Below are 27,722 nucleotides of genomic sequence, written 5' to 3'. Positions count from 1 at the left end.
AAGAAACATCCGGGTATTGTTGTTCAACAGCAAAAGAAACGGATGAGAGAAGGAGGTTTACGAATTTGGTGACTAACAACAGCGATTTAATCGGATAGATAATTCATTTATTGGATGACATGGCGGCAAGTACATTAGTTTGATTATTTTTCTGTGTTTAAAACGTATGACGAAAGCTTAAAGTTAACGAAACGGGCATTTATTAGCTGCAGCCCATACTCGGAAAATGGCGGATATAATAAGATAGAAAGGAATAAATCGTAATATTCAAAGCAACGGTGTGAAATAAGATGCTGGTTGATAAAGGTCAAACGTATTGTGTATATGAGATGTTAAAAACGTTGTTAGAACGAACTCTCAAGCAGCATCAACAACACAGACAGGCGGTAATTAGTTAAAGGAACAGTTCACACAAAAGTGATAATTTAATCATCATTTACTCACCTTTACGTCGTCTCAAACTCGTATGACTTTCTTTCTTCTGCGGAACACAAACGAAGGTATTTTTATAGAGAGATGATGTCTTTTTGTCCATACGATGCAAGTGGATTGTGACAAAATTTTCAGTCTCCAAAAAGAACATAAACGCAGCATAAAGGTAATCCATAAGACAACAGTGGTTGAATCCACGTCTTCTGAAGCGATCCAAGACACATCGCTGTTTAGATGTCTTCTGTGACTACTTGTTTTTGGATTTCGAGGGAGGGTCTCTGATTTCATTACGACATACATCAATCATAACACCAGTGAAATGCATGATAATAAACCAAGAAAATTAAATTTTGTTTTGTTTTGCAAATAAAACCGGTGAGCTGTTTCCCCTAGGAGTTTAAATTTAATGTAAGGACAAACTCAACAATTCTTTTTAGGGAAGTAGCTGTATGAAAGGAGCTTCAGATGTTCGTGCTTGTCATCTGTGTCCGTGCATGTTGATTTCAAACACACTGAAGAAGATCTATGAAGTCCTCGGGCTTGTTTATGTATCCGCTTTTTTAAATTTTCAGATCGGAATGAAGTCAAAAGACTATTAGCTGTAGTTTGTCATCATCACTTGGCGACAAGTAGCAGTGGAGTCCGACATCAAGTAGGAACGGAGCTGGATCTGGCCGGCTCTGGTAAACTCGGGATATGAATCCTGAGGTTGAGACATGGAAACAAATAGAATAATATTAGCGTAGATGCCATACAATTTTATGTAGAGTTATAGATCATGATAGATGTTTCTGGTTCCGGTAGACCTGACTAAAGCAGCCTAATTGTGAGTTGATGGATAAATTAGGTGTATGCGCGGCTAAATAGATGAGTCTTTAGTAGAGCCCGACCGATATGATATTTTTGAGACCGATACCAATTTTAGAGAGGGAAAATTCACCGATTACCGATATGGTGACTGATATAGCTAATTTTTGAGCTGGAATGAAAACAGACCTTTTCTATGTGGATTGTGCACTGATTTTGCACCGATATGACTATGCAAAGGTTCTCAGAAGGCTGCTTTCTTAAACAAATATTTGTATCAAAGAACATTTGAAATTATTATTATACATTGTCAACAAATTCTAGAAATGAACACTGAGAAAATAAAGAATAAATAAAAATACAATAAACAGCTTAATAAACATCAGTACTGTTAGTATAAGTCAATTGCTGACCATTAAAATAAAGAATAAATTAAGATAAAATAAATAGCTAAATAAACATCAGGGGCCGGTTGCACCAGCTATACATACGTTACAACTTAGCCTAGTTGTGGCGTAAATGGGCACTAAGTCACAATTTACGCTCTACTAAATATTTGAGTGTTGCACCATTAAATTTATGTAGGACGTAAACCTACATATAAACTAAATGTATACGGCAGCCTCCGACCAGGAGTAACTGATCGAATAAAAAAGCAGACTCATTTAATGACATCAATGAGCTCATGTTTTGGTTGACAGGCTTCAGTCCTTTCGACATACAGTATGATGTTGACATTTACACTCGTTTACATTTACGAGAGAGAAAGAAAAAATTTTTTAAGCGGCTCTTCAGCATGAAATCGATCTAACGGTGCAGTTTTTAGGGTGCGTCACCCAGTGTCAAGTTTCAACACTCAAAATATGTATATATAGGATATTAAAATGAATAAATGTCTATTTTTCCAGCCTGTTGTATTAGTATTTATTTATCACCCCTCATTTATTTTAGATACAGTTCCTATATATTATTATTTACACAGGGCAAATATGCTATTTATTAAATCTACTTTTATTACGTATCCTATTTTAATGTCTGGAAAACCTGACTTTTAAATATTACATTTTATAAATGCAATGACTGGAATTGTTTGGTTGAAGGGGGTACCAAACTGAATCCTGAACAAACACTTTGGTGAATACATGTTTACACGTTAGCTTCCACTCAGCTGACAACAATGAAAGTAGCTACGTTATTAGCTAGTTAACTATAAGCTCGTTGTCACAGAGAGTAAAAGATGGACTTTATTTACTTTCCAGCATTGTGTCTCACCAACTAGGCAACAGCGAAGCATGAAATCAACACTCACCACACACAATCCACCACCGCACCGTTGTCTGCTGAGCTGCAAAAAGATGTTCTGATGTTTACCTTTCAATATGCTACATTACTTAATGCACTGACAAACTATAGCTGGCTAACATAGCAAACAGATGTGATAAACATGAGTGACATGGTTGTCAGGGACAGGGATAAGGTTATATTAGTTATATAAAATGATGGGGTAATTTTTTATTAACTTTCCAGTATGTATTTCACAAACTAGTTAGCAATTTGAGGAGAAGAGATCACTCAAATCCACACCATTTAACTCCGCCCTGTCTGCAGAACCACCGTCAGCTCAGAGTCAACTCTGTAAACAATCGGCGCGCGCTCTGCTGGACAAACTATGCTAAGACACCAATTCTAAAGCATTGTTTTCTGCATTATATGTTCTGCAAAAAAGTTTTCATATCGGTGCATATCGGTAAAATATAAGCTGATACCGATATATCGGTCGGTTACTAGTCTTTAGTCTAGACTTAAACTGAGTGAGTGTGTCTGCATCCCGAACAGTGTTAGGGAGACTATTCCATAGTTTAGGAGCCAAATATGAAAAGGATCTACCTCCTTTTGTGGATTTTGATATTCTTGGAATTATTAAGCACAAATTTTGTGATCGTAATGAACATGATGGAATATAGCGTGTCAGAAAGTCACTTAAGTACTGTGGAGCTAGACCATTCAAAGCTTTGTATGTACACTGAACAAAAATATAAACGCAACATGTAAAGTGTTGGTCCCATGTTTCATGAGCTGAAATAAATATCCCAGAAAATTTCCATACGCATTGATTAGATTAGATTAGGGCCTAATGAATTTATTTCAATTGACTGATTTCCTTAAATGAACTGTAACTCAGTAAAATCCTTGAAATTGTTGCATGTTGCGTTTATATTTTTGTTCAGTATAGTTAAAGAATTTTAAATTTTAACTGGTAGCCAATGTAACGATGATATAATTGGGCTAATATGATCATATTTCTTGGTTGTAGTCGGCACTCTGGCAGCTGCATTTTGAACCAGTTGAAGTTTATTTTTTAACTTGCTGGACATCCTGCCAGTAATGCATTACAATAATCTAGTCTTGAGGTCATGAACGCAAGAATTAGTTTTTTGGCATCAGAAACAGAGAGCATGCGTCGTAACTTAGCAATATTTCTGAGGTGGAAGAATGCTGTTCTACAAACATTGGAAATTTGATTTTCAGAGGACAGATTGGTATCAAATATAACACGTAAGTTCTTTGCTGTAGAAGATGACGTAACAGTACATCCATCGAGAGTCAAATTATAATTTAGCGGATTATTTTTAGAGGTTTTATGTCCTGGTACCTCTTTATTGTCAGATTTGAGTAGATGGAAATTTCTGGCCATCCAATCTTTGATTTCATTGATACACTCTGCTAATTTGGAGAATTGTGAATTTTCATTGGGTTTAGAAGAAATATAAAGTTGGGTATTGTTGGCATAACAATGGAAACTTATTCCTGATAATATCTCCCAGGGGAAGCATGTATAAGGAGAAAAGCAGAGGCCCTAAAACTGATCCCTGTGGCACTCCATACTTAACTTTTGTTTGATTTGACAATTCCTCGTTTACACATACATAGTGGTAGCGGTCTGATAATTAGGACCTAAACCATGCTAATGCAAGTCCACTAATGCCGACATAATTCTCCAGCCTATTCAAGATAATGTCATGATCTATCGTGTCGAAGGCAGCACTAAGATCTAAAAGAACTAGATGAGAAAACGGCCTGGATCGCCTGCTTGGATTGTTGTGGACTGACTGTCATGGTTTGTGAATCAGAGGAACTTTTGATCCTGATCCTGAAATTTTTGATTCTGGATGATAGAATACATGCTTCAGAGGAAGATATTAGATGAGCGCTCGATGGGAAGAAAACACTGGATTTTTGTGAGGTTCGTGAATTACATCTTTTTAAATGAGAAATCTGTATATTTGCAGATGGTATATAATAGAAGTTTTATTAATATTTGCCTTTTATCATTAGAAAAGTTACAGGGAATTGTTGAGAAGAGTCTGTTAGAATACATGCTTCAGAGGAAGATTTATGATGCTTGATCTGTTGATGTTGAGTGAGGTTGGTTTATTACATCTGTTTAAACGAGATATGTGCATATTTGGAGATGGAATATGATATTAGTTTTATTGATATTTGCCTTTTTATCATTAGACAAGACAGTTAAAAGTTACAGGGAACTGTTTAGGAGGGAGAGAGAGAATGAAACAGGAGAGCACTTTAACATTATGAGCTCAAACGCATCTGCCGCGGCTCTGATATGCGGACCGTTTTGACACTGTGTTGCACACTGGTCTGTTATTGTAGTAACACGATGGCATGTAACAACAAAACAAACAGTGACTGGTCGTTTACATGTCTCGGTCGCTTCACATGCAAGCAGGTGATTCTCAGTGCCCTCAAGAAACAAGTTGGCCAAAGGGGAAACATTTTTGGCCAATGCCGATAATTAAATAATTCCAAATATCGGCAGATTTATCAGCCTCTGCGATATACCGGGCGACCACTACTCTCCACCATTGTCAACAGGCATACATGTAATCTGTATTTGTTATATTATTGTTATATATTGGATTTGTTATATTAGCCATGGGTGGATTAATATCATTCTCAAATTATTATCATGTATATGTATTGTGATTTATCTCCAATCAGGCAAATGATGCCGAATTCAACGACTGTCTGTCTGGAAAATTGCAGACAGACCAGGATCATCGAAGAGTCGGGCTGGAAATGACTAAAAAATCTAAGCGCTCGAAGCATTCACGCTCCAGATCACGCTCAGTGGACCGAAAACGAAAGTCAGGTAAACAATTCTTTAAAATCTAAACACTCACATACTTTACCTTAAGGCAGAAGCATACTTTACACAAGTATGCAAACACAGACCAGAGTGGTCCAATTGAGGGCATCTACACACTAGGGAAAGCTCATACATAGCGTTTTTTACACATGGGAACGCCTATGGTCTATTTGAAAGGCGTGTACCGCAGAGGAAGAGGTGGGTTCAGTTTGAAAAAGAGCAGCAATCCTGTGGCTATCACTAATGGAGATGGTTATCAAAGACATTTTTGACAATATAATCTTGGCTAGCTGCACTATGTCTATTGCAGGGTTCCCGCGGATCCTTAAAAAGTCTTAAAATGTCTTAAACTCAGTTTTCCAAAATTTAAGGTAACAAAAAGTCTTAAATATCTTAAATGATACAACAGAAGTCTTAAAGAGCACCTATTATGGTTTTTCAAATATTACCTTTCATGTAGTGTGTTATATTGCTGTTTGTAAATGTAAAAAAAAGTCTGCAAAGTTTCAAAAATCACTGTGCACGAAATATGGAATTATTGACACCCAGAAGAAAGAACCGATTATGAATACCTGAAAGGAGTCGTTAGTAATTCCAGACTTACTTCCTGTACTAACCTACGTAATTTGGTAACAAAAAACCCGCCTCTGGTCTGTTTACATGTACAGCCAGTGCAGGCTGTTAGCTGTTAGCCTCTGCTAACCGGCTAACTCATGTTATTGTCAAACTACATATAAACTTACCACAGAGAAACGTCCTGTTCTTGTCGTGCTTGAAATGGTGGTTCGGGTTGATCTTCCGATGTGTCGCTATTGGACTCGGGCTCAAAATGGTAAGGTAAAACAGAAATTTTTTTCAGACAGAGCTGAAATTTTGGCATTGATTTTGAAAATATGACTGATCATGCTTTTATTTAAGGATAGTGATCATATGAAGCCATTTATTATCACATAGTTGTTTGGCTCCTTTTTAAATCATAATGGTAACAGAAATCACCCAAATGGCCCTGATCAAAAGTTTACATACCCTTGAATGTTTGGCCTTGTTACAAACACACAAGGTGACACACACAGGTTTAAATGGCAATTAAAGGTTAATTTCCCACACCTGTGGTTTTTAAATTGCAATTAGTATCTGTGTATAAATAGTCAATGAGTTTGTTAGCTCTCACGTGGATGCACTGAGCAGGCTAGATACTGAGCCATGGGGAGCAGAAAAGAACTGTCAAAAGACCTGCGTAACAAGGTAATGGAACTGTCTAAAGATGGAAAAGGATATAAAAAGATATCCAAAGCCTTGAAAATGCCAGTCAGTACTGTTCAATCACTTATTAAGAAGTGGAAAATTCGGGGATCTCTTGATACCAAGCCGAGGTCAGGTAGACCAAGAAAGATTTCAGCCACAACTGCCAGAAGAATTGTTTGGGATACAAAGAAAAACCCACAGGTAACCTCAGGAGAAATACAGGCTGCTCTGGAAAAAGATGGTGTGGTGGTTTCAAGGAGCACAATATGACGATACTTGAACAAAAATGAGCTGCATGGTCGAGTTGCCAGAAAGAAGCCTTTACTGCGCCAATGCCACAAAAAAGCCCGGTTACAATATGCCTGACAACACCTTGACATGCCTCACAGCTTCTGGCACACTGTAATTTGTAATATGGTCACAACCATAAGTGCTATGTTTGGAGAGGGGTCAACAAGGCCTATAGTGAAAAGAATAATATCCCCACTGTGAAGCATGGTGGTGGCTCACTGATGTTTTGGGGGTATGTGAGCTCTAAAGGCACGGGGAATCTTGTGAAAATTGATGGCAAGATGAATGCAGCATGTTATCAGAAAATACTGGCAGACAATTTGCGTTCTTCTGCACGAAAGCTGCGCATGGGACACCCTTGGACTTTCCAGCACGACAACGACCCTAAGCACAAGGCCAAGTTGACCTTCCAGTGGTTACAGCAGAAAAAGGTAAAGGTTCTGGAGTGGCCATCACAGTCTCCTGACCTTAATATCATCAAGCCAGTCTGGGGAGATCTCAAACGTGCGGTTCATGCAAAACGACCAAAGACTTTGCATGAATTGGAGGCATTTTGCCAAGACGAATGGGCAGCTATACCACCTGCAAGAATTTGGGGCCTCGTAGACAACTATTACAAAAGACTGCACGCTGTCATTGATGCTAAAGGGGGCAATAAACAGTATTAAGAACTAAGGGTATGCAGACTTTTGAACAGGGTTCATTTCATTTTTTTCTTTGTTGCCATGTTTTGTTTTATGATTGTGCCATTCTGTTATAACCTACAGTTGAATATGAATCCCATAAGAAATAAAAGAAATGTGTTTTGCCTGCTCACTCCTGTTTTCTCTAGAAATGGTACATATATTACCAATTCTCCAAGGGTATGCAAATTTTTGAGCACAACTGTATAAGGCGCACCCTTGCATCTCTAGATGCAGTTTTTATGTTTTTTAAAATCCTAGCCCATTCTCCCTCCTCCAATTCCAAATTTAAATCTTTCTCCCATGATCTCTTGAGAGTGGTTGAGACTCCGTCCCCCAGACTCTGAATTAATAAAGAGTAATACACTGATGCCTCATGGCCTTTTCCAAAAGCAGAAATCACCTCTCCTAGAGTATCTACTGCTTTAGGGGGGTATATGCAATTCCCAAAAATAAGACAGCAAGTGGCATAGCTGAAGATACCTAAAAAACTGAGATCTGGGGATCCCAAAATATTGAACCAAATTTTCAAAGGATCTCATCACACCATTCTCATAAAGATCACCGAGTGTATTAACCCCCCTCGCAATCCACTCTGACCAACAAAAAGGGGACTTACTAATGCATAGTTTGGGGTTTACATTTAGATAAATGACTGAATTAAACACTGGACACTTTTGTCCATACTGAGTGCAAATGTGAAACAACAGGGTGTGATTTAACTTCTCTAGTTAGATTGATAGAAAGGCTTTGCAATGACAAAATAGGGGCAAGAACTTCTTGTTGAATGTAGAACCAGGGAGGGGCTCTTTCAGGTGGAAGCTACCAATGAGCCAATTGTCTGAGGCTGAATGCATAATAAAAAAACAAAATCTTGGGTAGGCCTAGCCCACCTTTGTCAATCGGCCTATGTAATTTATTGAAAAATGTAATCTGGGGCGCTTACCACTCCAAATGAAAGACTTCGCTATGCTCTCAAATTGCTTGAAGTAAGAGAGGGGGACATCTACAGGGAGATACTGTAGCAGGTAGTTACATTTTGGAATACAGTTCATTTTAATAACATTAACCTTCCCAATCATCGATAAATGTAATGAAGCCCACCTGTCTACATCACTCAAAAACCTTTTTATTAAAGGGTCAAAATTAACTCTAACTAAATCAGACAAATTTGTTGGGAATAAAATACCCAAATATTTAATGCCCTGTTTGGGCCCCTGTAAGGCGCCTGGCTGGAAGGCCGTTACTGGACAGTATGCTGTCAGAGCCAAAGCTTCAGATTTAGACCAGTTGACTTGTATCCTGAGAATTTGGAAAAGGAATGAATAATTCTGTGGAGGCAAGGCAGAGATTTAGTAGTCCAGGGCTCGACAATAAGCACTGCCCGATGGCCCGGGGCCAGTGAGAGAGAGATTCTGGCCAGTTGCTTGAACTGTCACTTGCCCGATCGGGCCAGTGCTGCATTTAAAACATTAGTGCAAGAAAACAACAAGTGAGAGAGTACAAAAATTACACTGAGCGAACGAAGTATTCTAACCTATGAGCAAGCGCGATTCTATTTAGCTCGCAAAGATACGCAAGCGCATAATATACTGGATGCGCCAAGGCACAGTCGCATGCAGACACCGAGTGCACTCTCCTCATACTGTCCTCGCTCTTTTCCAAGTGTCTTAGCAGCAGCTATTACCAATGTGTAGAAAATAGAAGGGAAAAAAAACCCCACTTAATGAATTTCGTAGCGGGATTGCACGTCTTGCGCAAAATTTTAAGTATCCCCGCACATTCCATATTCACAGTGCGTGAAATCCCCACATTTTTCGTTTTTACATGTTGGTGAAAAGCAGTAATCCACACATTGCAACACAAGAAATCAACAGTTTCTTCCTATAGGACTGAAAATCCATGTCTCTCCGTGCATATGTCTCATCATCATCTCTCTCCGTGCAGTGTAGACTGTTTAACATGCATGCGCTCTCGTAAAGGGACAGAGCACTCGTTTGATTCCCACTGTAAAAAAACAAACACATTTTCTCTCATTAATTCTCTTTTAGAGATGAAGCACCGAATGAGACGTAATAAACTTAGTTAAACACGTGTCTGGAAATCACAAGCTGCGCAATATCCAAAATGTAAGTATAGATTTAATTAGGTAATGTTTCAAAATGTAAATATTAATTCGACATTATAATGGCGTTTGATATGAAAAGAAGCAAAATCACTATGGCTATTAGGCTATTCTATCAGAGCTGTTCAGCTGCAGGGTGAAGATGAATATTCAAAACAGTCTACTTCATATCATCCTCATAAAACACCAGTTACATTTCTCATTTCTGGACCGTACAGGTATTTTTGTTTTTGTGCTTTGTGCATCAGTCTGTGTTGGTCTTTAGGTTGTCTGATTTCATGTTATATACAGTACACATTGTTAATTGTCCCTAATGTATATTACACATCACAATCGATTTGGTAGCAAGTCTCTTCTCAGGGATTCCCATGTTTATTACATTCAGCCAATAATCACATCTTTAACTCCGTAATTAAATCTTTGATCCTGTGTGTGAAAACAATATACTTGGCCAAAAGTTGCATGACAGCATGACTAAACGGGTGACCAAAAACAAATCATCTCCACCACAGAACTCTTCACTTAAAAACTCATGTGTAAATGGCAGTATGGCTGAGGGTAATAAGATGTATTTATGAATTGATATCTGTAAAGTGCTTATATGGGATTACATAAGGCATAAATCACATCTCGCAAATTATAAATGCGATCAATTTTGTGGGACGTTGTGTGACATATGTAAAAAAATATTTATCTTCGGACACATTTTTAAAGCCATGATGATAAAAACAGCTATTTATAATTTTTGTGTTGGGGCCAGTGAAAATTTTGGCAGGGCCAGTAAAAATCTGAAGCACTGGCCCAACCGGGCCAGTAGAAAAAATCCTTAGTGTTGAGCCCTGTAGGGCCAGACGAATAATAAAATATCATCTGCATAAAGCAGAAGTTTATGCGCCACGCCTTCCACCACCACCCCTGGAAAATCATCTTCCCTCCTTATCGCGGCTGCAAATGGTTCCATGGCAAGACAGAACAATAATGGGGAAAGAGGGCAACCCTGATGGGTGCCCCTATCCAGAGTAAAATAATCTGAAATTAATCCATTTGTTTGTACCGCTGCTACAGGGTGTCTATAAAGTAACTTGATCCAACCAATAAACGTACTCCCGAACCCATACATTTCCAGAATCTTAAAAAGATAATCCCATTCTACCATATCAAACGCCTCTTCGGCGTCAAGTGAGATGGCAGCGACCGGAGACTTATCGTTCGCTACTGACCACATGATATTGATGAAACGCCTAATATTATCAGAAGAGCTAAGGCCCCGAATAAACCCCACCTGATCTATATGTATAAGAGGTGTCATAACTCACTCCACACTCGCTTGGATCTTTGTCCTTTTTAAGAATCAGACTGATCCGGGCTTGTGTCATAGTTGGCAGAAGCTTTCCATTCTTTAATGATTCCTAATAAACTTCTAACAAAAGTGGAGCCAGTTCTGTAGCATAAGATTAAAAAAATTCAGCAGCAAAGCCATCTGGCCCTGGAGCCTTGCCTGTAGGCAAGGCCTTAATTAACTCGTCAATCTCCTCCAAGTTTATCTCAGAATCAAGCGAATTTTTTTGCTCAGTCATCAGTTTATGGAGTTCTAATGATTCTACAAAATTTCTAATATCTTCATCAGTAGATGAAGACGTGGAACTATAGAGATCAAGATAGAATTCTTTAAAAGCATTATTAATATCGATGGCAGAGGTAAAAATTTCACCACCAGCAGATTTCACTGAGGGAATGGTAGAAAAAGACTGTCTCTGCTTTATATATCTAGCCAAAAGCTTCCCTGCTTTTTACCCAACTCAAAGTATGACTGTCTTGCCCTGAATAGCAAAAACTCCACCTTCCACAACAAAATAGTATTATATCTGTATTTCAATCGGGTGAATTCTCTGAGGCCATCAGACGACATTCGGTGCTTCAGCTCTGCCTCTGCACTTTTAATATTTCCTTCTAGCTCCACGAGTTCACGTGCTTTGGCTTTTTTGGTAAATGAGGCATACTGTATGATCCAGCCCCTAAAAACCACCTTAAGTGCCTCCCAAGCCACACCTACAGAGGATACTGAGGACCAGTTGGTCTCTATATAAACATTGATTTCAGTCTTTAACATTTGTTGGAAATCAGGATTTTGCAAAAGGGATACATTAAAGCACCAACTATATGATTTATCTCCATATGTGGCAACACCTCTGAATTCACCAGGGCGTGATCGGAGACTAAAATATATATATAACAGATGAAACGAGGGACTTGGATATAAAAATAAAAAAAATCTATTCTAGAATAAATCTTATGAACTGATGGAAAAAAAATTATAATCCCTACCAGATGGGTTCAAAAGTTGCCAAATATCTGCAAGACCAAGATTTTTACACATCCTATGAAGTGTCAATGTTGCTCTAGGGGGCTTACACACTTTTGCTTCACTATGATCAAGGACTGAGTCCATCAAAAGATTATTATATCATGAGGGGTGCCAGCTGCCTGCAACATCCCTTCAAGATCTTTGAAAAAGCCCTGATGCGTTAGGTGCGTAAATATTAGGGATGTGCGGGACTAGTCGACTAAACGGTTCTGATGCTGCTAGTCGACACTGGAATTACTAGTCGGTTTATATTTCCCCCCATTAAACTGATAATAGTTTTTACACATTTACGTTTGGCTTTATATTTTTACTGTCATATTAATGTTACATATTTTAAATAGAATTAATAATACAAATATTATTTAAAAAAGAGGATATCTGGAGCAGATACAAAGTTTCATTTCACCTCAGGCTGCGCGTGCTTCTTCCCTCTCTCACTCGCGGCGCGCGCAGGAAAATGTCCTCTTGCTACACAAGCAAACCCAGCAAAGTAGTTAGGAAATCACTTCGGTGGTGCGGGAATCGGCTTTCCAAATGTTTGAAAGTCCCTATGGATGTTTTCACATTTGAGTCTTCTTTACATCTGTGCATGCTTGGATGTTATTTTTCCGCTGAGCAGGCTTTTTCAAGCGCAGGATAGACGCCTCAGGTGAGTCAAGTCCTGTCTTTCACCGGACCATGTCGACGGGTTAATTTTACTCATCAAAAAATTTATGCTTTTGAGTAAGTAGCCTAGAAAATAACTGTTTTAGACTAGGTATGCAATTTTTTTAATCTGCTGATTAAGAAGGCTATTTTCAACGAGGTGCCTACTGCTTAACGAATTAAACTGTCTTTGATTCTGTGTGCACGTCATGTTTAGAATACATTAGGTTTATTGCAGGCTACATCACAGGCCTATTTTTTCTATCCTATAGCTACTTTTTTTTTTTTTTTTTTTAACATAACTGTTATTGGTTGACGTTCTTTACCGAACAGCTGTCATATTAGATCCATGGCTAATGCACGACTGCACGTCGTGAAATACACGCAACTTTCCAGTGTATTTTTTTTTCTCTCTCATAGATTTGACTTGGTCTACCTGTTAATTATTTTCAACAATGTCCTGACTGTTTTAATATGTTAAGTAACTTTTACTTGGTGATTTCCGTTTAGAACAGGCTTTTAGGGTTGTTCTATTGATCCTGCACTATTCTTTCAATTGTTTTCAATAAATATGTCTATTAAATATTCGCTAAGGTTGATTCAGTGAATGCGTGTCATGTTCTATATTTAATGTACAATGATCATAATTCAAGGCGAGCATGTCGCAGATTAATGCTCCTTTTTAGTAGAATTTAGCATCGGATTTGGAATAGATTAAGTATTTTAAATGGGTCGCATACATTTTTTTTTTTTAACTTTTCTGAAGGTTGGTTTCTCTTTAGACTAGTCAGTTACAAAACTTCCATTTAAACGACAGTCAAATTAGTGGTAGCGCACATCCCTAGTAAATATTAGCCAAAATCAACCTTTGCCCCTGAATTTCTGCTAAAACAATAATGACTCTGCCTACTTTATCTTTAATCTGTTTGAGAAATTTGAATTGTAGATGTTTATTTATCAGTATAATAACTCCCCTGCTCTTACTTGAGCCAGCACTAAAGAAAACATGTCCACCCCATATCTTCCCAAATTTTTCAGCTTCCTGCAGGGAAAGATGTGTTTCTTGAAGAAACACTATATCATATTTCTTATGCTTAAGAAAAGAAATAACCTTCCTTCTTTTTATAGGGTGCCCCAACCCATTCACATTCCACGTGGAGAGAGATAATCCACTCATATTAACAACTGAAATATAGATATAATAAAAAATAAATTTTAAAAAATTGTGTCAAAAGCAAGATTATATAGACCACATTCCCCATTCGTGCAACAATCAAACCCCGAACTTCCCCCTGAACAAAACAAACAGAAAAAATAAAAACGTGCGCATTAACCCCGAGCACAACAGCGCCAACCGGCGTCAATCCCTCTAAATGCAAAGAGTCCATGTACGCCTACTAGAGCCCCCACGACAACTTTGCCATCGGATTGCTCAAATGTTGTGAGGCAAAATTACATAACAGAAAATACTTTGTAAAACAAACCCCAGCCAACAGGCAGAATAAAAACAAAGAACATGTAGATTCATTCACAGAACTGTCTTGAAGGTGTGTTCCTCCACAAAATAAACTCCAGCTGATATAAAGCCGTTCAGTTTCCTCGGACAGACAGACAATTGTTCAGTGAGCCGGCTGTTATGAATGCAGCAGATGAAGTAATCATTCCGGTGTCCTGCAAAAATATTCCACAAAAACAAACTCCAGCCAACAGGAGGCATAAGCACAAAGAGCGAACAAATTCATCCACAAATGACCCGAAGGATTGTTATTCAACAAAACAAGCTCCAGTCACTAGGCGGAACCAGCACAAAAAATGAAAACAATAAGAAAAACAGGCATCCCTGTTCCTCGGATGATCAAGAGTCAAATTCACTCGGAGGTCGCGCAAAAAAAATACACCATGACTTAGTCCGTCAACTTTATAAAAGACGTCCTTTATGTGAGCATGTAGATATTTTGCGGTCATCCATAGTGTCCATTCTCAATCTGGCCGGGAACTTCGGTGTAAAAGCGATCTTCTGTCAATGCAAAAGTTTATTGGAGTCATGCCACAAAACAAACTCCAGCCGCTAGGCGGAGCCAACGCTGAAAGAAACAAAAATGGCACCTAGCTTCCTCAGACAGTCGAGACATTGAACAGCGAGTCAGTCCACTCACATAAGAAACGCCCAATGGTTTACTCACCCATAGTTTGTATGAAGGCTAGTGCCTTTTTGGGGCATAAAAATACTTTGCTACCCTCCTTGGTGTCTATTCTCAGTTTGGCCGGAAACATCAGTGCAAAAGCAATCTTCCGTTGATGTAAGAGTTTCTTACATTCCTTGAACCGATCGCGTTTCTCTCTTGTCGAATTTGCAAAATCCGGGAACAAGAAGATATTGTGATTCTTCCAAGAGAGCTTTCCTTTGCTCCTCACCTGACGCAACACGAGATCTTTATAGGATGATCTCAGAAATTTGGCCAGAAATGGTCGGGGCCTGTCTCCCTCAGCAGATCTGCGAGCCGGGACTCTGTGAGCTCGCTCGATTTCCAGCTTATGGCCTGTTATATCGAGCAGACTCGGGAAGAGTTCGTCAAGGAATTTCACCATATCTCTGCCGTCTTCATGCTCAGGAATTCCAACAATTCGTATGTTATTCCTTCAGGTCATATTTTCAAAATATTCAAGTTTTTCCAAAATAAATTCCAAGTCTGTTTTAGACGCGGGCAGATTACTGGATAATTCCCTTTCCGAAGACTCAAGAGAATTTTGTTTCCATCGCCGTAATCATTCGACGTATTACAGTGAGATCTTCCGAGTCAGCAACAACCTTCGTCAGCATCATCGAGATGTTGGACAGTTGACGCTGGATATCATCTCCCGACGAGCCTTCCAAATCGATTCCCCGGCTCGCAGGCCCGTCAGAGGTTTCAGCTTGATCATGTAAGTGTCTTTTAATGTCTCCAGAGTCTGAGGATTTTGACTTCTTTGCCATGTTATCCTCAAAGAGCAAATATGTAACTGGGTGTATCGAATCTCACCGGATTATGACATGAAAACAATCACAAAACCAGCAAAGTGCGCAGAGCTAGTCGCTTGTCGCATGGCGTCACGTTGCACCCCGAGAAACATGTCTTGACTATTTTAAACTTGCATATAGCCTACCCTGTTTTACTGATAAGCATTGTTAAGGCCATATTGTATGTGTGTCCTTGCCTGTTTAAGTAAGTGTCTGTGATACATGATTTATTTAGAGATTGTGTTGGTTTGTTTTGGTATGGTTATACAGTATTAATTTTATTTGTTCAGATGTTGAAAAACTTCTTAAAGTCTTAAATTTGATTTTAAAAACTCTGCGGCAACCCTGTATTGTGACAGTAGTACACCTTAGTTATATACCTAGCAGAACTGTCTGAAAACATGTACCTTTGAAAAACAGGACACAACTTCAAAACGTCGTCTCTTCCTTTTTCTTCTCCTGACTTGTAGGTGCACTTCATGATGAAAAAAACCCTTTGAGCGTGTAGTTACTTTCTTCCTTACCTCTCGGGCCACAAGGGGACCCCCTATCGACCATTTTAAGGACTGTTAGTGAGTTTAAGATTGTGAGGTCTTTGTCCCTTAAACATTTCCTGCTAGTTGTTAAATTCATTCCAAACAACAGTGGGAGGCGCTTCATTTATTGTGACTTAAATACGATTACAGTTACTAACGTTAACACGATTGTCAAAAAATATTATTAAAATGTGGAAATGTTGTTCGGTGGCTGTGTGCTCTCTGGATACCTGAAGTTAAGTGTTTAGATCTCTGAAAAACAACTGCAAATGGACACATGAATTGCTTCAGAGAAGTGAGATGGCTAAATACGTGCAGTACTAACAACTGTAGCACACATCCTATCTCTGGTAAGTGAATGAAATTTATGCAAACTAATTGTAAGTTTGAGAGGTAGAGCTCTATAAGTGACTATAGATCACTCCCATTATAATGAATGAAGCTGCACAAGTTATTTACAATTACATTTAGTCATTTAGCAAACGCTTTTATCCAAAACGACTTAAATATTTTGAAAATAACACGCAATTTGTCACACAAAAGTCAACAATATCTGCAGTATCGAACTGCTAAGTTCTCAGAGTAACTGGTTGTAACAAGGTAAAAGGGAAAGGAGGTGGCGAGAACCGGCTTAACAACATAAATAATCATTTAATGATTAACATAAACAAAAAGACAAACACATGCCGGGCAGCTGCCCATAACACTCCGGTCGCCTTTATCCCTCTCGAGGGTTTCATAAGCCTGATTAGGGGCCGGGTGTGCAGCATCACGACCCGGCCCCACCCTCCTCCTGTCCACACTCCTCCCTCCTTTCCTTCAGGGAGTCCCCGGGGGGGGGGGGGGGGGTCATCCCCGCCTCTTCGGACATGGGAGGGTGACAAAACAATAACAACAAAAAAAAAAACGAGAGGGAAAGGCCAACATGGAGCGACAGCGGGAGAGAGAGCGGAGAGTGGGAAAAAAAAAAAAACTCACCGGTTCTCCGATATGCCGTAGTCTGATCCTCGGCCACTCCTCCACCCTCTAGTGGACGACAGCCGTGCCTCCCTGGGCGGATTGGAGGCAGTCCTCCGGCCCCTGGTGGACAGAACGCCCCACCGTGTTTTCGGTGGACGGAAGGGGTCTCCCCTGCCCCTGGCAACGGTTCTCCCGCTCCAGGCGGTTGGCCAGGAGCCCCTCCCCGCTTGTGGTTGGTGGTCCTCTCGACCCCGCCGCGTTTTAGCGGCTGGTAGGGGTCTCCTCCGCCCCTGGCAGCGGCCCTGACCGCTCCAGGCGGTTGGCTAGGAGACACTCATCCCTTTGCGGTCGGCAGCTGTTCCTCCGCTCTTGGGCGGCCGGGCTCCTCCGTACCCCGACGGATGGCCGCGGCTGCTCCATTGGGGTGGATGGTAGTGGCGAGGACTCTACTACAGCGCATCCCTCCTCCTTCCCGGGTTGCGGCACCAGTGTAACAAGGTAAAAGGGAAAGGAGGAGGCGAGAACCAGCTTAACAACATAAATAATAATTTAATGATTAACTTAAAAAGGCAGACACAAACACATGCCGGGCAGCTGCCCGTAACGCACTCTCTCTGGAACTGCTGCCTCCGGTTGCCTTTATCCCTCTCGAGGGCTTGATTAGCCTGATTAGGGGCCAGGTGTGCAGCATCACAACCTGGCCCCGCCCTCCTCCCTGCCACACTGGAGTAGCAGAAAGAGACAAGAAAATTATTTTATAATTTTAAAAAAAGAAATCCTTAAGGGGGCCGCACACTGGACGTGCCTGGCGGACGACATGGCGTGTTCTAACAGTAGTTTTCCATGAATGTACACGCACCGCCACCGCCACTCTGTGTCTGTCGGCGGCGCCCACCTACAACTCTGGAGGCTGCTCAAATTTCTGCTGTGCCATGGAGCGCAACTTGAATATTTTCCATTAAATTTGACCCAAATCATTATCAGTGGACATATATTATTTACTCTGGCCTTGTTCATTCTTTAAGAAGGGAAAAACCTTGATAACTTTTGTATATACTGTCTGCCACGTGAACCACATCGGTGTGCCCTGTGTTTAACAGATAATAACAGTTATCATCTAAAGCATCTAAACTACAATTTCATTGCCTTTCTCGAATAGACGCTCAGTATCAACAACACGTTTGGATAAGTCACTTCTGGTAAACGTTTGATGTTCTTTGAGAAAACATGTTAACTCCGAGCCTTATTTAAAGGATCCTGAAATGATACCGGAAGTACTCCCTGGCCAGTAGCATTCTAATTCCTTGGTTATTGTTTACATCCTTGAAATGGTCTATAACTGTTTAATTGATCCATAACAACTGCCTTTATTTAGAAAGTGGTGCAAAAATATCGATGACCGCATCTCCTGCTCAGGGGTGATGTACACTCCATAAACACTTCTTGTCCAATAAAATGCACTAGAATGAGAACGCACCATCCCTCTAAATTAAAAATTCCACATGCATCTGTTCAAATCCTGCAGTAAGCAGACCAGAGGAAAGAGATACAACGTGAAAATCAAATAATATAACAGAACCTTCCATTCAGACACATCAATGCTCATCTGAAGATGGTCATGGGCCTCTTCACCAGAGGTATCACCCTACTATCTTGGCTCGAATAGATATGGCCTTACTTCAGAAATGAATGCAGGCACGTTTTCTTTTTACATCACACGTAACGTGAACGTGGTGTTGAAAAATCTTCCACAGTTGAATGTAAAATGTCTTTATTGCTTGCGTTCTGTTTTGGCAAGCTGGTGCATAAACCAAAGAGTGTTGTCTGTTTAAAAAAAAAAGCAGCCTTCAAAATGTTTTACACCAACTTCCTGTTTCTTGGAAATATGTCAACACGTGATAGAAAATTGCATTTGTGGAACGATTTCATGCAGTCTTTGAAAATCCTTTAATGTCTTTTTAATCCTTCAAACATTCATTCATTTGTATTTTCAGTTACACACTAAACTCAGTTAGACATTTTCAATTCATCCACTTTTAGGAGACAAGAGGCACAGACGAAGCCGGAGCAGAAGCAAAGAGGTAACTAATTTTAGTCCATTGAAGTCATGTAGACCTAAATTAAACTGGTCACATCAGCAGTAGTTTTACAGCTGGCATTTCTAGTTTTAGCCAAGGGTAAGTATGAAGCTTAGATGGAAAAGAATGAAATGCCAGACTGAGATGAAAAGCACTGAGATAATCACATCTAAGTGCATGTAATGTGATCTTAGATTTTATTAATGTCTTTTTGGGAGCTTTTTTAACATCCTTTATGTAGATCACATGATAACATTTCTATAATAAATTATACTCAGCGTGCTAATGCACGAAGAGACACTCTGAACAGAAGACGCTGCTGACAGATAGCAAAATTATATGCCTACTACCTGGACAGGTAACTATCAGTCATTCAAACTTATTTGCCTACAAAAAGATCTGTATCTCTTTGTCACGCAACACTAGTTTTTGACTTTTGTTGTCACCAGTTCTGATTTGCTATTGAAACAGTGAATGATAATTCCCCACCTATGTGAATGCATGCACATTAGGACAAATTAAAATAATGCATTTATTTGGCCTTAAAGTCCGTATGAAACATCATTTGCATTCCATTTTACTTCTGTAATGTGATGTGTTGTCGAGTGAACCAGAATATTCAATGAGTAAAAGAAGGACTTGATTCTGTCTACTGTAAAATGTTTGGATTGTGAAAAGAGGGTGTTATATACCAGAATGTAGCCAGACCTGAATGCAAGTTTGATCTTTAAATATTATTAGTGATGCATCGAAAGGAAAATTCTTGACCCACTGGTCTGAAAACCAAAAATTTGTATTTGTTTGGAATAACTAAACAGATTCTAAATATTGTAATATAATAATGTCAGCCAACATGAAAAGCTGATTCAGAGGCAGAGCAAGTTATTACATTTTGATGAAAGTTCAAACAAATACAAACTTTTATTCTTTTGGAAAACCTTGCACTGATTTCATTGGATTTCATGCTGACTTTAATGTTGATAAAAAATAAAAATAGTACTGGTACATTAAAAAAAAAAAAAGATTGAATCAAAGAAATCTTTGTAGGGTGCTCATAACTAGTTTTGGTTCTGTTTGCTCTGTGAATTGGGTGTAAATGTGCTGGATAAATGCACTGATCAGTGTTAAATGAAACTGTACACATTGCACTTGTTGGATGGTGGTGGAAGTTGGGATAGGGCTCATGTAGTCTGAAAAATGTAAGTGTTTTTCTTGTCAAAATGACTTGGCAAATTTGTCCACAAGCCAACTTACTAACTCTCTTTGTTGCACTATTTTCCTGAAAGAGACAAATTCTTCTTAAAACAGGCACGGAAGAAGGACTCAGAAAAAGCTCTGAAATGTCGAAGTGGATTGGAGGAGCAGCAGGAGTTGTCAGATAAGGGCCGTGATAGGCTGTCTGAAGACATGGAGGAGCGACACCGCCGCAAAGACAGGAAGTCCTCCAGGACAAGAAGCATGTCAAGATCACGCTCAAGGGAAAGGTACAAAGTTTGACATTTCTCAGTTGATTTGTTTTAAAGCTGTCAGACCATACTCTTCTTTCCTCTGTAATATTGTTTTTTAATTTAATGACAATTTTCTACCCTCTCCCCGCCCTCTCGGGAACGCTGCTTTTCATTCAATAGCAGTTGATAGTTGACTCACTTTAAAGTAAAAAAAAAAGCCCAATTCACTCAAATCATTGACTTAAATCATTGATCAACTCGTGTATACAGAGCCCAAATAAAATATGGTGATACGTCAGTAACATCAGACCTCGTTGGTTCGTGCGAGTCTGTGACCAGTACAGAGCACATTCATATAGGCATTATGGCCAAATCTTAAAGGGATAGTTTACCCAAAAATGAAAATTCTCTCATCATTTACTCACCCTCATGCCATCCCAGATGTGTATGACTTTCTTTCTTCGGCAGAACACAAATGAAGATTTTTAGAAGAATATTTCAGCTCTGTAGGTCCATACAATGCAAGTGAATGGGTGGCAAAATTTTGACGCTCCAAAATCCAGTGGATTTATTAATGTATTCTGAAGCGAAACACTAGGTGTGTGTAGGAAACAGACAAGTATTCAAAACTTTTTACTAAAAATGTTCCCTTCCGGCCAGCTCGTTGACGAGGGTGGAGTTCAAACTGCCTCTTGTGTGACATTAGCGCGAAAGGCTCCTCTGCGTAGATATTCATACGTAGATCCCTTATTGGCAGCTGTTTCTATGGACCGCGATACTGTTTCCACACAAAAGCAGTTAATGCAGCAGTCTGAGCAAGAAGCTCAGTCTGAGGTATCTCCTCCATTCACTTGTATTCAAACGGATTCAAACTTCTCTCTTTGTTCCAAGATGGCGCCGCAGTTGACGTATTCAAACCAGTTGTAAACAACACTGCGCTTCCGGATTTCACGTGTCAGTTCTTGCGTAAACTTTCAAACACACACACGTCTTGCGAGAGACGGCGTGTATTCGACCCTCCTGAATTTTTAGTAATAAAAGTTTTAAATATTGATCTATTTCTTACACCTTGCATTTCGCTTCAGAAGACATTAATTAATCCACTGGAGTCGCATGGATTACTTTTAATCTGCCTTTGTGCTTTTTGGAGCTTCAAAAATTTGGCACCCATTCATTTGCATTGTATGGACCTACAGAGCAGAAAGTCATACACATCTGGGATGGCATAAGGGTGGAATGATGAGAGAATTTAAATTTTTGGGTGAACTATTCCTTTAACAAGTGCCTTTTAATTTGCTAATCCCTCCCGGATACACACCGTGTTCCTCCCATTTATCCTCAGCATGGAATTATGGGTTTTCCCCATTGCCTCAATTTTGTACTCAATCGTTTGAGTTATTAACACCTTAAAATCGTAAGTAAATACATTTTCAAGATAAATAAATTCAAGCAACATAGATATTTGAGTTATGAGCTCAAAACTTGACATTTCAAGTGCAAATGTCTCACACCCCGCCCATTTCAAAGCCAAAACAAATAAGAATGTTATGTAGTTGTCTAGTTATGTAAGCGCTAGCTAGCTAGGAAGATAAGTTAACGTTGACAACTCTGACATGGTGTCACTAGTGGTCTCTCCACTAACAGCAGGATGATGTCCAGGATCTCGAACCATGGAAAGTTCTTCCTTTGGGCACCGCTTTGTCCATTGTGCATCTTAACAGATTTGTAATGTGTCCGCAAATTTTTTTGCTGAGATGCAGGTGCGTGATGTCACACAAACATGTCGGCACCCAGAGATGTACAAAGTTAGTGATAAACATTCACTTTTATTAAATAATATTGATCAGTAAGTCAAAGTTCCTATGTTACAAGATATTAAAGCTTGTTTAACAAACGTTTGAAGAGACTGGTGTACAAAACACAGTCAATTAAACTCTCTTTGGATGATCGTACACATGTAACACAAATGCTAGCATAGCAGCATTGTTTATTAGTTCGGTTGCGAGGAGACTTCTCTGGTGACAGACGAACACCTGTTAAGCTAACGGGAGCATTGCAGTTTTGGTTGTTTAAACGTCATATTCCAAGCATCTGGCAATGGAATTCCTTTATGATCTGAGAATTCAAGTAGGAATATCCCACATCCAACTTGAATGAAATGCAGCATGAGTATTTTGCTAAACTCCGCCTTTGACATTGACCGTGCCTCAATCCCCAGTTGGCCTTCTTTGACCCAAGGGTAATCGGCGGGCCAAATGCCATTGGTCCCGAATAAGCCCCTAGGAGGCACGATTAAGTCCCGGAAGTGACAGTGGGAACGCAACTGGCCCTGGCATGCACTAGTGTGTCCTCATATGGCCCGACAGTGGAAACGCAGCTATTGAGGTTTAATCATGGGCAGTCATGTGTCAGTGCATTCATCCTTGTGACATCACAGAGTTGTGGAAGTTCAGGGGCATTTTTGCTGCTAAGTTTTGATAAATGCTATTTTTGGGCTGGAGAGGAAGTTTTAATATCTGAAGAATGTGTTTGTAGTACATCAAGTCTCTAATACCTCAAAAGATCAATGAGCATTTGATTCCTTATGACCCCAACAATATAGTCTAAAGTGAATATGTTCTAATTTAAAGTTGACTTGAATGTAAACTGTTTTACTCAAGACGACATCATAGTCGAAACCGGGACAAAAGAAGATCTCGCTCACGCAGCGGTGACAGGAGATCTAGGAGTCGCGAAAAGAAGAGACGGGCCAGATCTCGATCAAACTCTAAAAGCAAACACAGACATCGCAGCAGGAGCCGCAGTAAGAGCAGGTGGGCTAATTACTCTTGTGTTTGGGAGCTATTGTTTTGTGTGCTAATGAAAATGGGGATTTGGCCTTCAACTTTGAGATGGTCCAACTTAGGGAGAAGAAGAAGAGGATGGACAAAGTGAGGAGGAAGAGTCGAAGTGGGTCAGTTAGCCCTGTGACCTTCAGGGGCAGAAACACAGCCATGGATGCTCAGGAAGCTTTGGCCAGAAGGTAGAGTGGTACAATGTAAAATCTCTGGTGTTGTCTCCATTAATAATTGAACAGACATTAGGTTGAAAAACAAACCTTGATTATTTAATCCCTGTGGCCTGCTGTCGAGTATCACAGATAATGTTTTAAAATGATATCCTTAGCACTCAAACATTACATGTGTTAATATAAGTATGATTTGAATCTTTCTATTTGTGTCATCACCAGCAAAAATAACATAGAATAACAAATTAATTACTAGAAGTTCCTCCACCAAGTAGATCAACAATTTAGACAACTTTACAGTTGAAATTGCTCACTTTTTTGGGCTTTACATTTCTGATTTGAAATCCCTCTTCCCATCTTGCCTGCAAAGTTTCCGTTAAATGTTTTGTTTAATACACCTTGAGGAATGTATCAAAATTGTTTGTGGTGCTGGATGTCATGCTACAGATTCGATACACAGACACAAGGTAAAAAAATGTGTATTCAAATATCCTTAATAATGTAACTTGCCATTTAATTTTACACATAGTAACCACCGTACTGACTACCACCATAAAGCTTTGTGTAGCATGCACCATAAAAAAAAATTCCTACTGAAATGGAAATTGTTTTTTTTTACAACTGATATTTTATAATTGTTTTATACATGACTTTTTGCACAATGGTTAAAAAATTATTAGACTAAAGCAATTAAAAAATACACAATAGTGTTAGCTTCTGAATGTTTAAAATGAGTAATAACTGGTCCATTTTTAAGTACCTTTGTGTCTTAAAAGGTTAAGCTATTGTTTATTATGCTGAGAGTTTACTCAGAATGAGTAATCAAAACCAAAAAACATCCAGTGAGCAGCAGTACTGTGGGCAAAAACGGCTTGTTAATGACCGAGGTCAGAGGAGAATGGCCTGACTGGTTCGAGCTGACAGAAAGGCTACGGTAACTCTGACCTCTGTCATTAACAAGCCCTTTTTTGCCCACAGAACTGCCGCTCACTGGATGTTTTTTGGTTTTCGCACCAATCTCTATACACTCTATATACTATTTTACGTGAAAATCCCAGGAGATCAGCAGTTGCAGAAATACTCAAACCAGCCCGTCTGGCACCAACTATCATGCCATGGTCGAAATCACAGAGATCACATTTTTCCCCATTCTGATTGTTGATGTGAACATTAACTGAAGCTCCTGACCTGTATCTGGTTGATTTTATAGATTACACTGCTGCCTCACGATTGGCTGATTAGATAATCGCATGAATATGTAGGTGTACAAGTATTCCCAATAAAGTGGTGTGTGTGTGTGTGTGTGTATGTGTGTGTGTATATATATATATATATATATATATATGTGTGTATATATATATATATATATATATATATATATATATATATATATATATATATATATATATATATATATATATATATATATATATATATATATATATATATATATATATATATATATATATAAATATATATAATTTTTTTTTGGGTATAAAAATGTGATACTGCTTTGTGGAAGTAATAATGAAAGAACTTTTAACTGTTAAAAGCACCATAAAAGTTGTCCAGATCTCAACTTTTTTTTTCCATACAAGTTTCCTGTTACCTGCATTTCACAGATGGTTGGATCTTATGTTCTATTGTACAAATTGCATGTCATGTTAGGATCACGTATCAGATTTAAAACACTTAGATGTTTAAGATATACACTTAGGGATAGTTCACCCAAAAATGAAAATTCTCTTATTTACTCCCCCCCTCATGCCATCCCAGATGTGTATGACTTTCTTTCTTCTGCAGAACACAAATTAAGATTTTTAGAAAAATATTTCAGCTCTGTAGGTCCATACAATGCAAGTGAATGGTGACCAGGACTCAGAAGGTCCAAAAATTACAAAGGCTGCATAAAAGTAATCCATACGTCTCCAGTGGTTAAATCCATGTCTTCTGAACCAATATGGTAGGAGTGGGTGAGAAACAGATGAATATTTAAGTCCTTTTTTACTATCAATATCCACCCCCAACCAGTAAGTGGCTTAATGTGAAAGTGTAGATTTACAGTAAAAAAAAAAAAAAAATTACTTAAATATTTTAAGTAATTTTTAAAATATTTTAAAATATCTGTTTTTCATCCACACCTATCATATTTCTTCAGAAGACATGGATTTAACCACCGGAATCTTGTGGATTACTTTTATACTGCCTTTTGGGCCTTCAGAGTTCTGGTCACCATTCACTTGCATTGTATGGTCCAACAGAGCTGAAATATTCTTTTAAAAAACTTTGTGTTTTGCAGAAGAAAGAAAGTCATACACATCTGGGATGGCATGAGGGTGAGTAAATGATGAGAGATAATTTTCATTGTTGGGTGAATGATCCTTTTAAGATGATATGCTCACCGTTTGCATTGATCACAATGACACCTGAAGCTGGACTAGAGTTAAAAGAAGCCATACTAAATTGCTTTCTAGAATTCTGTTATTAAACATATTTTCTTCACATTTTAAGGTTGGAGAGAGCAAAGAAGCTTCAAGAACAGAAGGAAAAAGACATGCTGGAAAAACAGCAACAAGAGAGAGCAGTAGGCAAGTAACCACCACTAGTCATCTGCCTATGGGTGTAATCACTTCACATGTGGCCCACTACAGCAACCTTCAGCTCTAAATCCATCTAATAGTTTGTTGGTTGTATCTCAGCAGCAGCTCCACTGTTGTGTGATACGGTCAGCGCCGCAGCCAGTCCAGCCCTGAACGTCGCTGCGCTGCTTGCCTCTGGCACACAGGTCACACCGCAGATAGCTATGGCTGCTCAGATGGCAGCACTTCAGGCCAAAACGCTGGCAGAGACTGGCATTGCTGTGCCAAGCTACTACAATCCCTCAGCGGTCAACCCAATGAAGTTTGCTGAACAGGAGAAGAAAAGGAAAATGTTGTGGCAGGGGAAGAAAGAGGGGGTGAGTGCAAGCAAGCTGCTGTTATTTAAAGTGTCATGTAATATTTTAGGGCTGTCAAGATACCAAAATGTCTTTTGTTCATGGTAATACCAGTGAAATTTTCAATATCACTGCGAAAACTAATATGCGATTTATCACACTCCTTGTATTAAAATAAGTTAAAAATAAATATTAACAAAAAAGGGAGTGTTCATTCATTTATTTTCATATTATTATGAAGTCTTATGCAGTCTTATATTGGACACCTTAAATCATACCTATGTTTATGTTGTAGGACAAGTCGCAGACAGCTGAGCTTTGGGAGAAGCTCAATTTTGGCAATAAGGACCAAAATGTAAAATTTCGCAAACTGATGGGCATTAAAGTAAGTGTTCTGCTGTGTTGGCATTTCTACATTTTTTGAACAAGTGTGGAATGTAGAAATTTGATGCTTGTGTTCGCTGTAGGGTGAAGATGAAGGTAGTTCATCAGGAGCAACTGATGAAGAAGGTCTTAAGACCCTGCAACAGCAGGAGGAGATGTTCCGCAACCTGGACGTGCAGTATGAGATGGCACGCTCGCAGACACACACCCAGAGGGGGATGGGCCTTGGCTTTTCCTCCTCTTTCTCCTCAAGTGGCATGGATGCCGTCTGAACATTCTGTGTTGTGTAAATTCTCATTGGTTTTACAGCCCTATAGCTGCTTTGTATGTGTTTGTAGAAAATGCTGTCGCATTAGCTTGCATGGATATTGGTTTCATCAGATGTCATTTATTTAGCGTCCAGGTTCATCTTGGAAGAATGCACATGTAAATACAGTTGATCGCTTAAACGTGTTTTGTCACTTGGTCTCTGAAAACTGTGTTTGATTTTGCCAAGCTTTCATTGGGATTTATGGTTGGGAATGTGATTGTATTTTGTATTAAAACTGTCTGTTGACAGATTCTTGCATAGTCTGATGTACTGATATTAGAGATATCGCAAGTGCTCATGAAAAA

The 27,722-nt window shown here is 39.2% G+C and overlaps 1 protein-coding gene across 5 annotated transcripts; it reads left to right on the top strand.

Moving 5' to 3' along the window:
- On the top strand, positions 1–27,672 carry rsrc2 (arginine/serine-rich coiled-coil 2). 5 transcript variants are annotated; one of them, XM_051689684.1, is made up of 10 exons: positions 1–125; positions 5,260–5,410; positions 19,296–19,336; positions 20,642–20,817; positions 23,442–23,594; positions 23,687–23,803; positions 26,300–26,376; positions 26,491–26,744; positions 27,019–27,108; positions 27,191–27,672. In XM_051689684.1, exons 1-10 carry the CDS (start codon positions 120–122, stop codon positions 27,377–27,379), a joined length of 1,254 nt encoding a protein of 417 aa, XP_051545644.1. In that variant the 5' UTR covers positions 1–119; the 3' UTR covers positions 27,380–27,672. The 5 variants fall into 5 exon arrangements, with proteins under 5 accessions (XP_051545644.1, XP_051545635.1, XP_051545669.1 ...); XM_051689675.1 differs by having other exon boundaries at positions 26,488–26,744; XM_051689692.1 differs by lacking the exon at positions 1–125 and adding an exon at positions 4,419–4,483 and having other exon boundaries at positions 26,488–26,744.
- Positions 27,673–27,722: the final 50 nt, after the last annotated feature.

This window comes from Myxocyprinus asiaticus, chromosome 4 (assembly GCF_019703515.2).
Source record: "Myxocyprinus asiaticus isolate MX2 ecotype Aquarium Trade chromosome 4, UBuf_Myxa_2, whole genome shotgun sequence".
Taxonomy (NCBI): domain Eukaryota; kingdom Metazoa; phylum Chordata; class Actinopteri; order Cypriniformes; family Catostomidae; genus Myxocyprinus; species Myxocyprinus asiaticus.
Note: the sequence above shows the minus strand (reverse complement) of the source record. Positions and strands in the feature narration are given on the sequence as shown.